The 16,994-nt window shown below is 38.3% G+C and overlaps 1 protein-coding gene across 2 annotated transcripts in view; it reads right to left on the bottom strand.

Annotated features, from left to right (window-relative positions):
- The window catches only part of LOC150076324 (rho GTPase-activating protein 20-like), a 218,458-nt gene that overhangs the window by 103,832 nt on the left and 97,632 nt on the right, over positions 1–16,994 (bottom strand). For both annotated transcript variants that reach the window (XM_090387127.1, XM_090387128.1), the window contains exons 4-6: positions 6,052–6,161; positions 5,730–5,922; positions 4,685–4,832 (exon numbers count right to left, since the gene is read on the bottom strand). In XM_090387127.1, the coding sequence (XP_090243253.1) occupies positions 4,685–4,832; positions 5,730–5,922; positions 6,052–6,161 (451 nt within the window). The remainder of the gene's footprint in view (positions 1–4,684; positions 4,833–5,729; positions 5,923–6,051; positions 6,162–16,994) is intronic.

Here is a 16,994-nt window from a genome sequence, read left to right as displayed (position 1 = left end):
TTCTTAAATGGTTTACAATTATAACAAAAGAGTGCATACAAACACCATTTTGAGATATCCATTACGAGACCTGCTAGTGTTCCTTTGCTTATTACGCGAGTTTCGTACTTTAGTAACTCAACATAGCGTTTGTCTACGCAAAGTTTCGAGTCAAAATAACACTTATGTACATTTCATTTGAAGTTGTCCTATGAGGTGCATACCTGATAACTATAATGGCTAGTCATATGAATTCCATGCGAGTGCGTATACCTAATGGAACATCTTCCAGGAGCTTAGGCAACGATTTCTGGACAATTAGTTGGAATACATCCAGTAGAATGTGGAAAATATAATACAGGTTGTCTGTTATGGTAACCTTAAGTATAAAGTATTATAACAGGCATTAAAAAATAACCATTATTGTCATTGAAAGGTTCAATAATCTGACATCTAGAGATTATAAAGGTTCTGGAATTCATACCTTCGCCCACAAACTGATCGAAAATCCTGGGATTATGGGCTCGAGTCTTGCCATTCGTAACGGAGAATGTTTGTAGAACTGATCTGCGCCCTTTACATCAAAAGATATGTATCTGACTTTCTATAAGAATTTGATTCTTGTGTAAATGCAACAAGTCACTGTGTTTATGGTGCCTCCGTGGGCAGGAGCAGCAGTGCGTAGCGCACACTTCTTGATTAGACCGGGGTTCGAACGTGTGACCACCAAATACGGAGGATGCGGAAAAGTCAGGGAATGACCACCGCATATCCTCGGAGCAATATGGCCTTAGTTGCTAATGCTCCTAAAAACCGAATAACAAACAACTGTGGTTATGCTAATACTCCATGACGATTGGTTTGTTAGTTAGTTAGTTAGTTAATTAGTTTTTAGGAGCATTAGCAACTAAGGCCATATTGCTCCGGGGATATGCGGTGGTCATTCCTTGACCTTTCCACATCCTCCGTATTTGGTGGTGACGGGCTCGAACCCCGGTCTAATCAAGAAGCGTGTGCTACGCACTGCTGCTCCTTCCCACCTGGCTACGGAGGCGCGATTGGTTTGTGCACATGGTTCAGGATGCCCTCCATGGCCAACTCCATTCACAGGGCATAACAGCCGATCCATACTAAAAATGTAAGTTTGGCACATCTTGATTGGGATGTCGCTGAGAATATTTGAAATACTACTACACAGCCTCTGCTGCATTTTCACAACATTGTTAAAGTCTCAAATGCAATGAAAGTGGGCTAGAAATTGAGCAACCAAGTTGTAATTTATTCCAACTAAATGGATCAAAAACTTTGAGCAACCAAAGTTGGGGGGATGCATTTAATGACGCATTAAATGCATTCCCCCAACCAAACGATAGTACTTAATGAAGAATCACCTTGTATAATGATAGCTTTCGAGAAATGAGCAGAAAAGTACGTATTCCTCATAAATGCAATATACCAACCTATATTAATGAGAAAATCAGTAATACAATTAGATATTATGGTTTTTCCGTTATTATGGTTTTTTCTCTGAAGAAGTGTCCCACATCCAAACAACTCTCACTGCAGGGTGCAGCTATTCCAAGTGTAACTAAACACAAAGATCTCGGTGTAACCTTCGACCCAAACCTTAGGTTCAACTGTCACATCGAATGTGTTCTACGCAAGATCAGCCGAATGCGCTGGATTGCCCGTCAACATCTTCTTCATAACACAGACGCAAGAACCACAATCAGATATCTGGAAACCGTTCTGTATCCTACCTTTCTGTATGCTTCTGAAATATGGGCATCCGCAGTACCTTCTCTCATGAAGCCCATCTTCGCCAGTGAATACTGGATATTGAAGTGGGCAACCCACAAACATCGACTCCCCCCCTCAGTAGAGGACCATCAGCATGGCCAACCAACTCCAAATCAAGCGGCTGCCTCAAATAATCCGCATGAGGAGAACTGCGACCACAGTCAAAATGCTGGCTGGCAAAATCAATTCCCCTGACTTCTGGGATATATGCCAGTGGCATGTTCCTCTTCCTTCCTTACGAGCCACCCCCTCTTCTTCAGCTACAACGGAACAGGCTGAAGATCAGTGACAGATTCCTACCTGGCCAAGTACTTCCTACAGTACAAGCCCTGCTAATGATCGGAGTTGACCTGCAGAAATTCGCTTCTGATCGCAATTACAGGCGCTCGTTGGCCGAACTTGTTCCCCTTTTGTTTGGCCCCTGATGTCCACTCATACCGATACCTCCACCTGCTATCTGTTATGAGGCGCAGAACGGCACGTCGCAGGCAAATCGATGAACTGTTTCACAAGAAAATGCAATACCGAACATCAATTTGGCACTGTGAAATATTCTGACTTGTTTGAATATGCTTAAATATGTGCTTTGTACATATGAACGTGTACATACCTTGGTGTACTGTCTGCCTCACAACTATGTACATACTCATATCTATTGAATGGCTAATGCTACGTTTTTAATTGTTATGTTATCTCTTATGCTGTACAAATTTTTATACTGTACATATTTTTATATTACCCCATATCATTGTCAAGCCCCTGGCCACCTGGCTGTGGCGGGCACATTATTGTATCTGTATCTTTTACTGTACAATAAAGATTTTCTTCTATAAAAAATCCTGGATGTAATTTTTATTTTATTTTGTGCATAGTCTTGTAGTGCAAACCTTTAAAAACCTCTTACTACGTTTAATATTGAAAATTAAAAATACTTCGCCTATAATTTATTACTATTTTCACTGAGTATTTTTATAAGGTTAAGATGCTTCAGGTTAGGAAAAGAAACTCGAAAGCCATTTTGATTGTACATAATGCTTGAAAAAGTTCCCCTGCTAACTGTGTGTGTGTGTGTGTGTGTGTGTGTGTGTGTGTGTGTGGTATGGGTGTTTAATGGCGCACAAGCTGCTGTGGCTACCCTGCTAACTCATTATTTGGGTGCAGTCCCAGGATTTCCCGGGGGGTGGGGAGCTAAAGCAGCATTCCGGAAAATCATTAAGCTTTGATTATCACGTAACATTAAAAAATCCACATTATTTTGATCACAAGGGGAACTATAGCCCATTTATCCCCTACCACGTGAATGCATTTTAAAAATGTATTTACTACATCAATCTACACTTAAACATTGGAAACTTTTCACGATTCTACTGGGCCACGTCTTCAGGCCTCTGGGGGCATAAGAAAAATTCTATTTTTTTTTTTTTTTTTTTGTCCTCGCCTTTTTCCCATTATATATGAGGTCAGCGTTTTTACTGTTTTGGCATGAAATCTTTTTATGGCCGGATGCCCTTCCTGACGCCAACCCTTACCCTTTATCCGAGCTGGGGATATGCGGTGGTCATTCCCTGACCTTTCCGCATCCTCCGTATTTGGTGGTCACGGGCTCGAACCCCGGTTAATCAGGAAGCGTATGCTACGCACTGCTGCTCCTGCCCACCTGGCTACGGAGGAGCCAAGAAAAATTCTAAATAGGAGTACAAGTACTTTGACATAAGATATTGTTATCATAGCAATGAATAAGAAATGAGAATGTAATTAAATTAAAATTGTTAGTAACAAATTAGTGCAGTGTTAGACAGATAACGTACTGATATGAAGTTCTTAGTCTTTTTTTATTAATATAATGAAGAGTAATAAGTTCGTTTATTATTATGAGTTATATTGAGTTTCGGATACGATTCTAAAATTTACTATCAAAAGCCAAATAGAGATGTCATCAACTGGTAAAACTGCAGAGCAAGATGAAATTAGCAAAACTCTCTCTTAAGAAATTGTAATGTGCACACGTTACTACAGTACTGCGCTTCAGGCCGTAGAGCAATATTGTAGTAACGTGCAGATACGGAGTCCCATGAACTGCATGATACGTCCTTATTTCATGTATCATGCAGTTCACTCTGCGTTCACTCTTATTTCATGTATCATGCAGTTCACTCTGCGTTCACTCTTATTTCATGTATCATGCAGTTCTCTAGTCGGTTTTGCTAGACGAAAAACCCCAGTTTCTGGGGGGGAACCTTGCTATCTACGCCCGAGCCCGACTAACTCAGCCACGGATTGAAAAAAAAAGACTACTAAAGTCCCTCGCGTCGAGCCGGGGCCTTTTCCACCTGGTGTGGGGAGGACGGTGACGATACCACTGCCCAACACCGCACAGACTGCCCAACGCTCCACTATTCGAATTACACACACGAAACAGCCATGTGAAAAGCACCGCCGATCAGCAACACCACTCCATTATGCAGCGGAATGGTTCCAAATTGAGAACCGTGAAACTTGAATCTTTGGGATATAGAATTTTCACCCAGTGGGCAATTTTCAGAATTCCGTTGAGGTATAAAAAATTAACCAAAACAATATCGGACTTGTTAAGCCCAGTCATCAGCGGTCTATTTAATGTTCGATTCAGAGGATGAACCAAAAGACGAAATAGTTTCATTCAAGGTTATTATATTCTAGTGTGATTAATGTGTTTCCATAAAAACATATCAAATGAAACGCTACTCGCATCCCTTTGAAGATTTACTAATCATCCACATACACCTTAAGCAGAATGATCTAAATTCAACACTGCATACCTGAAAGCTTTCGAGTTATTCTGCCACTTGATTTTATATTCACTCAAGTCTCATCTAATCATATTTTATGCTAAGTATTATTCTAGTCGAATTGTGTTTGAACTTACTTTTTGTTAGTTGCTGGAATGTTTTATTTACACTGTGAGACAAATCACCCACTCGGCCAGTTATGTGAGAGTAGTATTCATAATTTTCTTGGCCAAAAATATTGGTCCCGAAATGATCGATTAGGAACTTTGTGATGCGTGTCGCTACCTGAAAAAGAGGAAACAGTCGAATCAACTGTCGAAAGAAAAATTTTATGTATTCATAACATTGGAATCACAATAAAACACAAGAAAAAGTTTAATTGATAATTTCATAATAGTTTAGCACAAAGTCTTCCAAAAGAAGATTACTATATCCAGATGAAGATATTGTTATTATATCTCTATTAATCTTGAACATTTATCTGAATCCTTATAAACTTTCTTCTAAGTCTTCTTCGTTCAATTCATGAAAGAGTTATCCGTTTGGATAATATTCTTCTGACACAATCCCATAAAAATTATTCATTTGATTTCTCATTTTAGTGTAAAATTTTCTTGCGATGAAAATTGCTAATTTTTTGCAAGTAGAAACGGAGTACTGCTAATGTGAAAATTTTAAGTTCAGATATCATACTGGTAATAAAATTAAACTAATAGTAAACTAAAATTGAACTGCCTGAATATGTTTTCTCAATTTTTGCTGAAATGACGAGGGGAAAAAAATCATGAAGCCCACTTTAAAGGAAAAGAAAATTAAATGCATGATGATTTGCAAATAACCTTTTTCTGGGGGAAAAAATTAATTTGCTAGTATTAATAATTCCGGAAAAAGAGGCAGAAACATTAGTACACACGTGATTTCCATATTAAGGTAAGCAAAATATTTTCAGCGTGCAGGGTAATTGTAGAACAATATACGAAAACAATATACGAAAATTTCTCATCTATAATAAAAGCTCTACTTTTATTATAGATGAGAAATAAATTAAAAAAGTCAAAATGTAATGATGGGGTGTCCGGAAGAGATATCTTTTCGCAATGTAACTAGTTTCTCAGTATCCAAGTTAAGTCTCTTGTTGAATCTTAGTATATAAGATTCAACAAGAGACTTAACCCAACTCACCTTGAACCTGATGACATCCTCCATTCGGGCCATTGTGCCTCCCGTGACACAGGACTGGAACACACTTGGGGCTACACTCACACCTAATGCTTCTGACGTCATCCCTGTATCAGGATTATTGGCTATGGCTCGGAAAGTTCCAAACAGAAGTACCAGAAGATGTTGAGCAGCAATAGGAAGTGATGTGATGATTCTGGAATTGCACAGTTCAAGTTGTGCTCTAATTCTGTTCTCTCTCTCTCAATGTACATTTCCTAGACCATAATTAGTACCAATATTAATCAAAAATTCATGCTATTAATCATTCATTTTTAAAATTTACCTGTGAATATTAAGAAACCTTTCTTCTATATCTTCTTCATCCATTACATGAAACAGTTTCTCCTCATTTTCCCATCCGAAAATGCCTCCAGGAAGCTTACGCAGAAACTTCTAGTAAGGAGAAAGTAACCAATATTTAAAAAAACTGATCAACAAATTAATCAATGTCAGATACAGGGTCATTATAAAAAGATGTTATAGTCTGTGCTACCTATACGCTGCTCATCATTGAAACTGTCTTATCTCTTCTATGCAGATGACCTGAAGATGTCAACACACAGGATGTTAGGAGTGCGTAAGATCCTTCAAGAACACTGACTCTACATCTCAAAGCCATCGGCTCAGAACTCAACCCGTCCAAGTCAGTGCAATATTAGCCGACCGGGCTAGCCGAGTGGGTAAAGTACCTGCCCGGCAACCCAAAGGTCGCGGGTTCGATTCCCGCCTCGGGCTTGGATGAAAGTACTGCAAAAACCTTGGGAGGTGCAATATGGCCACAGAAGCCGATGCGCCAACAACTACCAAATCAAAAAAAAAAAAAAAAAAATCAGCGCAATAACTTCATTAATAAACGGAAAAATAATGTCACTATCCTCCTAGATAGTCAACCCATCAACAGAATCCAGCATCATGAATATCTTGGGATGATCGGCTTTCCTTTATCCAACGCTTTGCCAATTCCAAGAGAAAAACCCTGGATGTTCCATGGAGGGCTAAACGTGAACTGCCTGACGTCTATCAACCTACACTAATCACTCACGCTAATACCTCTGCAATTTGGCCCTCTACTGCACAGTCACAGCTTATAATTTTCCCGGGCATCGAATATTAGATCCTGTGGTGACGCAAAGGCATTCTAAGGAAAGCCATTTGCCATTGTCAGTAACATCCGTCTCCCTAGTACCTGCGCCTTAACAGTTTCATCTGGTCAAAACAAACACTCTCGCTAGACTACTCTCACGGTCTCACCCCAATTTGAAGTCCCAAGCATGACAAGGATGCTATCACGCCCAGTGAGCTTAGTTCACTCAGAAGTAACAACTCCAGTGCTGTAGTCGCAAAATTAGCAGAAGGTATACTCTGTGAATGTTACGTATGCAGGGAGTATACTGTGTTTATTAATCAAATTCCAGAGGGTATACCCGTGTGTATATATATATATATATATAAATCCAGAAGGTATACGCTATTCACCTAAAAAAATCCAGACGGTATAAGACGTATAGCCTCCACTACAGCCCTGAATAACTCGCCTCTTCAGACCTAAGCAACCAGACTAACGTGCCTTCAAAGAATGTGCTCTCAAAACACAGGACAGTTTGACAAGCCAGATACTGACTATGAGCGGATGTGCGAAGACAAGACCTACCAGAATGCAGTAAAACGTATTCCTTTGTTCCAGGTTGCTTCTGCTTCCCTTCCCTGACGCTCCTGGGTAGGCGTTCTATGAATCATTGCAGGGAATACTTTGGTCGAGAGGATCTAGCTTGATTCCTTCGGGCTAACGTCAATCCATGTGTCAATTCTAAATGTGATGTGATCCCGATATTGAAAACTGTTAACTTTTTTGTTTAATCTCACCGTAAGTTCACATTATCCTTTTCTACAAACCTGCCTACTAGTCACATTACTTTCCCCACACACACACACAATATCTTATTTGATAATAGAGAACTATTAAATGCTCAATTATTCATTTTTCTATTATCTTATACCTTTATGTTTTTTTTTTTTTTTTGCTATAGGATGGCTTCTTTCGATCAACTCTCCTGGTCCAACGCGTTAACGATTAATTTGTAACAACGATATAATTATAAAATTAATTAAACGTCTTCCCCACTGCCAGAACAATAGCGGGACAACCCCATGTTATCAATATTGGACGTCCAACTCAACCCAGGGTTCCAACCACCACCCCACTGCCAGTAAGGAAACATCAGGTCCAACAACATTAAAACTAAATTTAAAATTTAATTATAATTAAAATTGATGTAAAAAGATTAATTGCATATAGAGCAAAATTCTCTTCATTCCTTAAGTTGGACTAAGGCTTTTCGAAACTAGATGTTCACAGGAAGAAGAGCAAACCAAAAAAGTTAACCAGAAAAATTGGTCATTTATGCGCATGCGTGAAAAACAAAAAAGTACTACATAGGACAAAAAAAAATTCTGGTTAACTTTTTTTGGTTTGTTCTTCTTCCTGTGAACATGTAGTTTCGAAAAGCCTTAGTCCAACTTAAGGAATGAAGAGAATATTGCTCTATATGCAATTAAGCTTTCTACATCAATTTTAAATTTAGTTTTAATGTTGCTGGACCTGATGTTTTCCTTACTGGCAGGGGGGTGGTGGTGGTGGTTGGAACCCTGGGTTGAGTTGGACGTCCAATATTGATACCATGGGGTTGTCCCGCTACTGTTCTGGCAGTGGGGAAGACGTTTAATTAATCTTATAATTATATCGTTGTTACAAATTAATTGTTATCCCGTTGGATTAGGAGGGTTGGTCGAAATAAGCCATCCTATAGCAAAACAAATAAAGGTAATCCCTGTTGCATCTCATACAATATCTTATGTAAACAAGATATTGCATGTTATATTACTTCTGGCAAATGCTGCCGTTTCTGGAAGAAATCTTTGCCTCGGATTGATTAAAATAAAAACAATAAAAGGAGTATATGCTTTAAGCTCAAAATGACTGTAGTGAATATACCAACGTATACAAAAAATAATTAAGTTTCTGTATCAATTCGGAAGTATTTACTACCGAAAATGCAATTATTATAAGTATAAAGTATGGCCTCCATAAACAGCGATACTAGCGACAAACTATGCCGTAGGGAATCGAGAAAGTGGAGAATGTCACATCTTGGTGAACATTGAGGCATGCTTCTTGTATTTGTACTGTGAGCTGGACAACACTGGTTAGAAGGTTGAGAGGCAGAGATCAGTGAACGCTCCGTCACACCCCAAGTATTCAATGGGCGAGCTCATGAACGTGAAGGCCAAGGAAAAATGTCCTCATCACTACCGTCATGACATGAGAACCGTACGTGGACTGGCATTTGTTAAAAATGCATTTATTTTTAACCGTATTGGTACATTCTTAGAGGGCACAAGGGCCTCATACTTTTTTGCTGCACTGTATCTGTCATACGATATTTACTTCGCCGGAGAAGGCAGAATTACTTTCGCTTTCGCATGGGAGCAGAGCCGCACCCACGAAATTCCAAAACCACCGTCCGACGCTATTTACTCGTTCGGAGCGGGCAAGCGTATTGTTGACGAAAAACAGGGGAGTTAGATTTTCGGAGAACACTGCTAGTATTGTGTTTGATTCAGGCATCAGCAGAGTGTTTATTATTTCATAGTTTCTTGTGTCGGAGTAGACGATTTTATGTCCGTTTTGGCTTTTGGGCGAGCCTCATACAAACATGTAATTCTTTCAACGACTTTCATAAATCGGATTTTCGGTTGAGTCTGAACGCTGTAAAAATACAGTTCCCCAGATGTTTTTCCGCTTGACGAAACTAACTAGAAGGGAAATAGGGGGGAAGGCAGTTCGGTTAACAGTTAGGGTGTGGGAATAGTTGAAGTCGGAGTTCGAGGCAGTTGGAGCCGAGCCTTGGACAGTGAGAGTTGGTCGGTGAAAGAGCTGTGACTTGTAAGGGCAGTTAGCGGAGTTTGAGTTAGGATTTTGTTAAGATAGAGAGCCGTCGCAATGATAATCTTTTTTAGATTGTGAAGAAAATATTCTTAAGAAGGGGAAACGAAAAGTCGGAAGAAGAAGAAGGCAAAAAACTCGTTAATGAGATATAGGAAGGAATCGAGATGAACTACTGTCCGGTAACTACAGTTCCTGAGGCGATGCTGAATTATTCGGGTAAGTTAACCCTCGTTATTTAATTATAAACGGAACTTAATTGCGCTAAGTCGAACATACTTCCATCCCCCCCTTTTATATATTTTTTATGTGCTTAAAGACATCGATCCTCACGCACACTCATACTTTGATGAGAGTTTTGTTATTTTACTTAGCATTTCATATTTAATAGATACTATAACTTGTACATGAATACCGGACGTTATTTAATTAGAATTAATTATAATTAAATATTAAAACTGAATAATCCTAATTAACATTAAAACTGAATATTATAATTAAATATTAAGACTGAATATTAATCATGGCCTACAATCTTACATGTTCCACCAATGTGGTGTAATATTCGTCAGCTACGCGATGTATGAACGCTCTTTGGCTGTCAAATGTTCATGAAGAACATAACAAGTTGAAAACCCATACCATTATTAATTAATCCGTTGGTTACCTAAATAAGTAAAGGTATAAAGCTCAAGGCTATTTTACTAAAGACTTATACACTGTTTTGTCTAACTGTATTTTGTAACAATTTAGTATGTTTAATAAACCATGTTTTGTTTGCTAATTTTTGCCTATTGATTACTCTCTGATGACACATGATTTCTTTGAATGGATTACTGATAAAGAACTGTTAAGGCGGCGCTTTTGATTCTAATCAAATAGAAAGGAGTCAAAGGTGAAAATAATCACAACGCGATCTTGATGTTGCAGATTTGCTCAACGTCCATCTGAGTAAGTTTTTAGAACACGGGATTTGTCCTAACTAACTACTAGACGATTACATGAAAGCCAGGGTTCTCCGGATATAAATATTAGTGTAACTCTTGCAAAGAACATTTGTTCCTAACTGACACATCACACCATAACTGAGAATTGTTGGTACACTAGCAAGTTTATACTACAACGGAGAAAAGACCTGCGCAACACATTACGCTATGGAAAATAGCATTTGGGATGGAGAGTAGAAAAAGCAGAAAATGGTATTAAAATAGTCTTAACGTAATGTCATCAGTAACTGGAGGTGTTACTATGGTAACTGATAGCTCCCCACACCATGATTCCAAGTGTTGGGGCGGTATACCGCTCCCAGATGCAGGATGGATTATCTCTGTTCCGCGTGGGTGGGTGTATGTGTGTCTGGGTGCGCATACCACAGTCATTGGATCACAAAGAGAAACGTGATTAAAGACGACACGATACCATTCGTTTAATTTCATTCATTCTTTCTTTATTTTATTTTTTATTCTGCCGATAATTAAACTTACTCTACACTTCTTATTGTACATACAGTATAATTTGAACCTATTTAATGTTTATTTATTTATTTTTTTTTTTTCCCTGTTGGATTTCTCTCTTATAATTGTTATCATCTTTGTTCATTGTTCTGCTCTCAGATACACGGGTAATGGTTACTTGTTTATCAATAAAATAAAATTTTCCCTTTGCAGCTGTCCTCAGAGGTAACACCGTTTATACGTATAATCACCGTTCTCTCCATACCGGGTGGAAAAGACCTGAGTTCGAATCCTGTCAATGACGCGAGGAATTTTTATGGACCTTTTTCACAACGTGACTGAGTAAGTGGGTCTCAGATGAGGGTAGCATGGTTTTACTCCCGGAAACTCGGGTTTTTTGTCCACCAACAGCAAATCAACCACAGAACACAAGCAATTTACAGACATATTATGTACGGCACTATGTAGCCTAAGTTACTAATGCATCTAAAACTCAACAACCTAAACAGCTCTGCATCTGTAGTAGCGCAGGGAAATAAGATGCATTCTAGCCGTCCGCAATTATTCATTTATTGAATGGCATGAAAGGTGAGGAAGCAAAAGACGACGACGATGCAGCCCCACTTCTCGCAGTCCTTTGCTAATTGTGCTCCCGGGCACACGTTAAGATATTGAAGGTATGGTGGATTATGACAAATGTGTTTTCTGTTACTAGTTAGCATATCTCTCAATCCTCCAGTTCTGATGTTCTTCTGAGCCACCAGAGACCTGACCACACACACACACACACACACACACACACACACACACACACACTTTTGGCCGTTTTACAGATTTCTGCATTATCACAGTGCACCAAGGCAGAGATGATCTAACGTTCTGGAGCCGATGTACATAAAATACTATATATGTCTACACGACTACTTGTCCAGTGCTCGTGGTTCGTGGTCAGCACAGTGATTATAATCACACTCCTTCCCACTCCGGGTGGAAAAGACCCGTCGTTAATGTTGCTCGGAACTTGGGGGCTTTTTTTATTCAGTGGCTCAGTTCGGCAAGGTTTTTCCCTCCCTGAAAGTCGGGGACTTCGTCCAGAAAAACAAACAAACCGACCAGAAAACACACATAATTTATGGAAATAATATCATTGGTGGATGAAGTTGTTCTTGGGTAATCCTAATGACTTTTTTTTTTTTTTTTGATGACAGGTCGGACTTTTCTGTATCCATTGTTGCCGATACCGCATCGCGACCACACGAATGGAATTTTCCGTGTTTGACCATCCAGTTTCTGACAATCCAATGATCTGACCCGCTTTCAGGTGTTAAAGGAATTAAACAACCTTAGACGTCATTCGCTTACTGTTTTCTTTGTTTCCTATATCCGCTCGCGCTATAAAACGCTTACACAAGTTTTTATAAAATCTTCAGGTAAGTCAGGGTGGCAACAGACTCATTACTGGACACTCTACCGGGGCTCAGCTTGATGTGCTAATCGTTTACGTCCATATACGTTACAGTCATTCAAGCAAATTTTCAGTTTAATCCATCCATTCTTCCTGTGAAGGGGGTTTCAATGACGAGCAGTATTTATTGAAGTTATATCACTCATAGCACTATTTCTAATACCACAATACTCCTGAAACAAGGACGATTTCATTCAAGGAAAAAAATGGAAATAAAAGAACTGAAAAATTTATGAAATAAATATTGCTTCTACCGACGAGACAGTCAAAATAAGTAAAGTTTATTAAAAATAAGTTAAGTACACGGATGCTGATAGATAAAATTAAATATAAGAAAATAAATACACTATGTAGAAATTAAAACTGAAATTATATACAGTCAATAAATATACAAAAAAATAATAAAAGATAAAGTATTAATATAAAGAGAATAAAAGCAAAAAAACATGTATGAAAATAAAAGTGATAAAAATAAGCACGAAGTAGCTTTCAAGGCGATGAGCCTCTTTATCAACTGAAAAATTAAATACAAAAATCTGTCATACTTCACTGGTTTCTGTGTGAAACTGAAGACACTGTAAACTTACTTAACTAAACTTGGCGAATTTAACAGCATTTGGTGTTCAAGAAATATTTTCTAGTGAGTTTTTGTTTTACTTTATATTTTTCATATCATGCGGAATATTTGTTCTACGAAGTAACGAAAAAACCTTCAAACTAACTATGAGTGGTTGTGGGAGTCCATAATTATATTCTTAAACGCGGATTAGATACAGGATATTATCGATAACTATTGCTCTGAAAACTTCAGAACACGTAACATGTTACGGCATCTGTGTCAATCCTTTAGTCACATGCAGCATCCCTCACTCCTTGTCCACACTGGAAATGAATGTTGATTACGGCTTGGAACTTGCACACAACTAGTTCTTCGCGACATCCCTACTTCAGGCGAATACAATGAATATTGTTGACAAAGAATTAACTCTTGGCTGTTCACATTTTCACCACTTTTACTGTAACTTTTCTTCTGAACAGTTCAGATAATTAACTAACCTTTTCTTGCAGCGTTCCACATATTACGTTGGAGATGCCTCGCGTGCCACCTGGAGGTGGCACGCGGCGTGACTCCAGAAACTATCGGAATCAATTCCCTCCCTCCCGTTTATTGATCCACGCCAAGTGTTTTTAATAACTACGAAAAGGGAATTATCCTAAACGCTTGTGATTAGAACAATAAAAAAAATCAAGTTTACGTTTACATAGGTTAACGAATAAATGTTTGCCATTACAGAATCGATATCAAGAGGAGCTCATTAAATCTCACTTACCAGCGCTAAATCAACACTAAAAGACGGTAAATATGAACCACATGTTCACGTCACGTTGAAACTGGGGTTATACTTTCTGGAAATAAAAGTGGAATCCAAATTGCATGTGTTTAGTGTTGGTGGTACAGATCATCACATCTGATAGCCTCCCGAGGAAAGCGCATCGTTTCGCACATGACATCCTCAGACAATAATGAAGTAGAAAAGAGTGAGTTCCTAGTACATTTTGAATGAAAGATTTCCACAATTGTGACACCAAACAAATTTTCACAAAAAAAAAAAGTCCAGGAGTATTAATAGTTATTAATACTCCTGGATGACCAAATATGGTCAGAGAAGATCATAAGATAGAGAATACAAGATCACCGTATTTAGTATCGGACTTGGACCACGGTCACTTAAATGCATGTAAATAAATTTTCTGTTTATATTCCGGCACGACAACCAAGTCAGTAGAGTTTACAATAAATCGTCAATACAAATATTTATCGTATTTAGTAGTCACGGGCTTGAACCCCGGTCCACTCAAGGAACGCGTGCTATGCACTCTCGCTCCTGACCACTGGGCTACGTCAGGCCTAAATAAATTTTCTGTTTATACTCCGGCACGACAACCAAGTCAGTAGAGTTTACAATAAATCGTCAATACAAATATTTATCGTATTTAGTAGTCACGGGCTTGAACCCCGGTCCAATCAAGGAACGCATGCTATGCACCCTCGCTCCTGACCACTAGGCTACTTCTGTGCCCTAGCACTTCACCAATAAGCCTGCACGTAGATCAAATACAGACACCGGACAAGGGTACCCACCAAGAAAGATGAGAGCGCAGAAAGTTGTTTGTGAGTAGCAAAAGAAGTGATGGCATTTGTCAAGTCTAAAGACCCTTCAATAATAAAAGTAGCTGAATTTGGTGTTTCAGAAAGAACAGCAATAAGAGTTTTTTCGGAATGGTGCGAGGCCAAATAAACCAGAAATCGACAGCAGAACTTTAATCGAAAGTCTGTGATAAGTGAACGTGATCAGTGACGATTATCACGTCTAGTAAACGAAAAACGATTTCAAACAAGAAAAAAACTGCTGCAAAAAGTTAACGGAAGACCTTATCAGCCGATTTCTGAGAGAACACTGCGAATAAAATTGCATAATATGGATATCTGGAGTAAGGTCCCCATAAAAAAAACTACAATGTTAAGAGCTGTGAGTAAAAAAAGCCATAAAAAACTGACTGGAAAGCTGTGATGTAGTCTGACAAATCCAAATTTTGCCTATCGCTTGGATCCTTGGAAGTCATCACAACGTTATGTTGGGACTTTTATACTTTCAGATGCCTTCATGGTACTGCATGTGACATGGACATATATTGAGAATGAACTGATCCCCAACGAGGGAATCTAAGATAACTGTATATCAACTTATTCAGTGGTTGTATATTTGCTGCATTGTAAATAGGTTGCGGGGTTGCCAGGAAAGCTGGCTGGGAACGCCATTAAATTTAAAAAAAAAAAAAAAAATATATATATATATATATATACTGTATATATACAGTATACTCTAATGATGGCAGACAGTGAGTTCGCAGGAGAATCAAGAAGGCATCTCATTCAGATTGTATACAAGATTCCGTACAAGCTGGTGATGGATCAGTGATGCTTTGGGGATGTTTTAATTATTAGGAAAACTGGGTCCCCTACTTGAAATACCAACCGGGATGAAACAGGCTGGCTATACAAACATTCTGAATGTTCAAGTTGTATCTGCTGAATGTTAGAGGATCACTTATGATTTCGATATTCCTGTATTCCAGGATGACACTGGCCAGTTCACAGGACATCTACCGTTTTAAACTGATATGGAGAACACGAACGAACGACGGGGCATTTAAATCGGCCATTCAAGTGAACAGATTTAAATTCTACAAAGAACATATGAGCTATCTTGAACGGAAAGTGAAAACACAACGGCATCCATAAAAACTAAATTAATTATGGGGTCAATTGTTTTCAGAATGGCTTAATATTGATAAAAAATATTAAATGAATCTAGGTGAATCCTAAGCATTGAGAATTCATGATTCATGCGAAAAGAGGAGGGGTTACACATTAATAACTGAAAATTACACAGGTGACTAATTTTTAGCAGGGTGGTATTATTTTGAAATGAGCATACCAAGAGGCACACTGAGGTGTACTGAACTGTTCATTGATGGAGCCATTCGTTTGTCGTTACGTTTTGTAATGGGAAAGTTAATTTACTTACATTCTAATGAAAGTCGATTTCAAGCTAACAGAAATCTGTTATATGCCTTAAAAAAAAAAAAGAAAAGAAAAAAGAAAGAAAGAAACGGAGGAACGAAAGGTTACCGGAAATTGAAAAGCCTGCACACTGTTATAAGATACACTTAACGTAATGAAAATGGAAAAACTGCGTACAATTTATTATCAAGGGCACTCACTATATGAAATATCATCGAGTTAAGCCCAGACACAGACGCAAAACCCCAAAGGATTTATTCCTGGAACATATATATACCCAGATAATATGATAGTTTTCGAGGGTTCCTCTAAACTATTCAGTTATTTATATTGTGCGTATTCTGAAGTCGGCATGCTATATTAGCGGGTCGGGAAAAAAAAAACAAAAAAAAAAAAAAAACAAATTAGAGTGTTAATTATATTTATACGTTGGATATCAAAATTTGAGAGAAGCCAAAAACGAATTCTTCTGTTTATAAATATTAACTTTAAAATGATATATCAGAATTTTTTTTTAACGATCTATGGGCCGCGTTATGTTGAGAGACGCTGGCATACTTAGTTTCACGATCACCAAACTGGTCGTATTTCCTACCCAACACCTTTGTCTTGGGGCTTAACTATCAAACCAGCACTATAAAAAGCCATTTTTAATTATTATTAAAATTAAAGTAAACCCTTTGTCACCTTCGGGGATTGAGAGGTGCCGGATTTTGGAGTGGTTAAGAAAGTTTGAAGAAATACACTTCAGTGAATATTAAGCAATAAGGACTGAACT

This window comes from Mastigoproctus giganteus, chromosome 13, assembly GCF_048544385.1.
Source record: "Mastigoproctus giganteus isolate SK-2022 chromosome 13, ASM4854438v1, whole genome shotgun sequence".
In the NCBI taxonomy this organism is placed as follows: domain Eukaryota; kingdom Metazoa; phylum Arthropoda; class Arachnida; order Uropygi; family Thelyphonidae; genus Mastigoproctus; species Mastigoproctus giganteus.
This window is presented reverse-complemented; position numbering and strand designations above follow the sequence as displayed.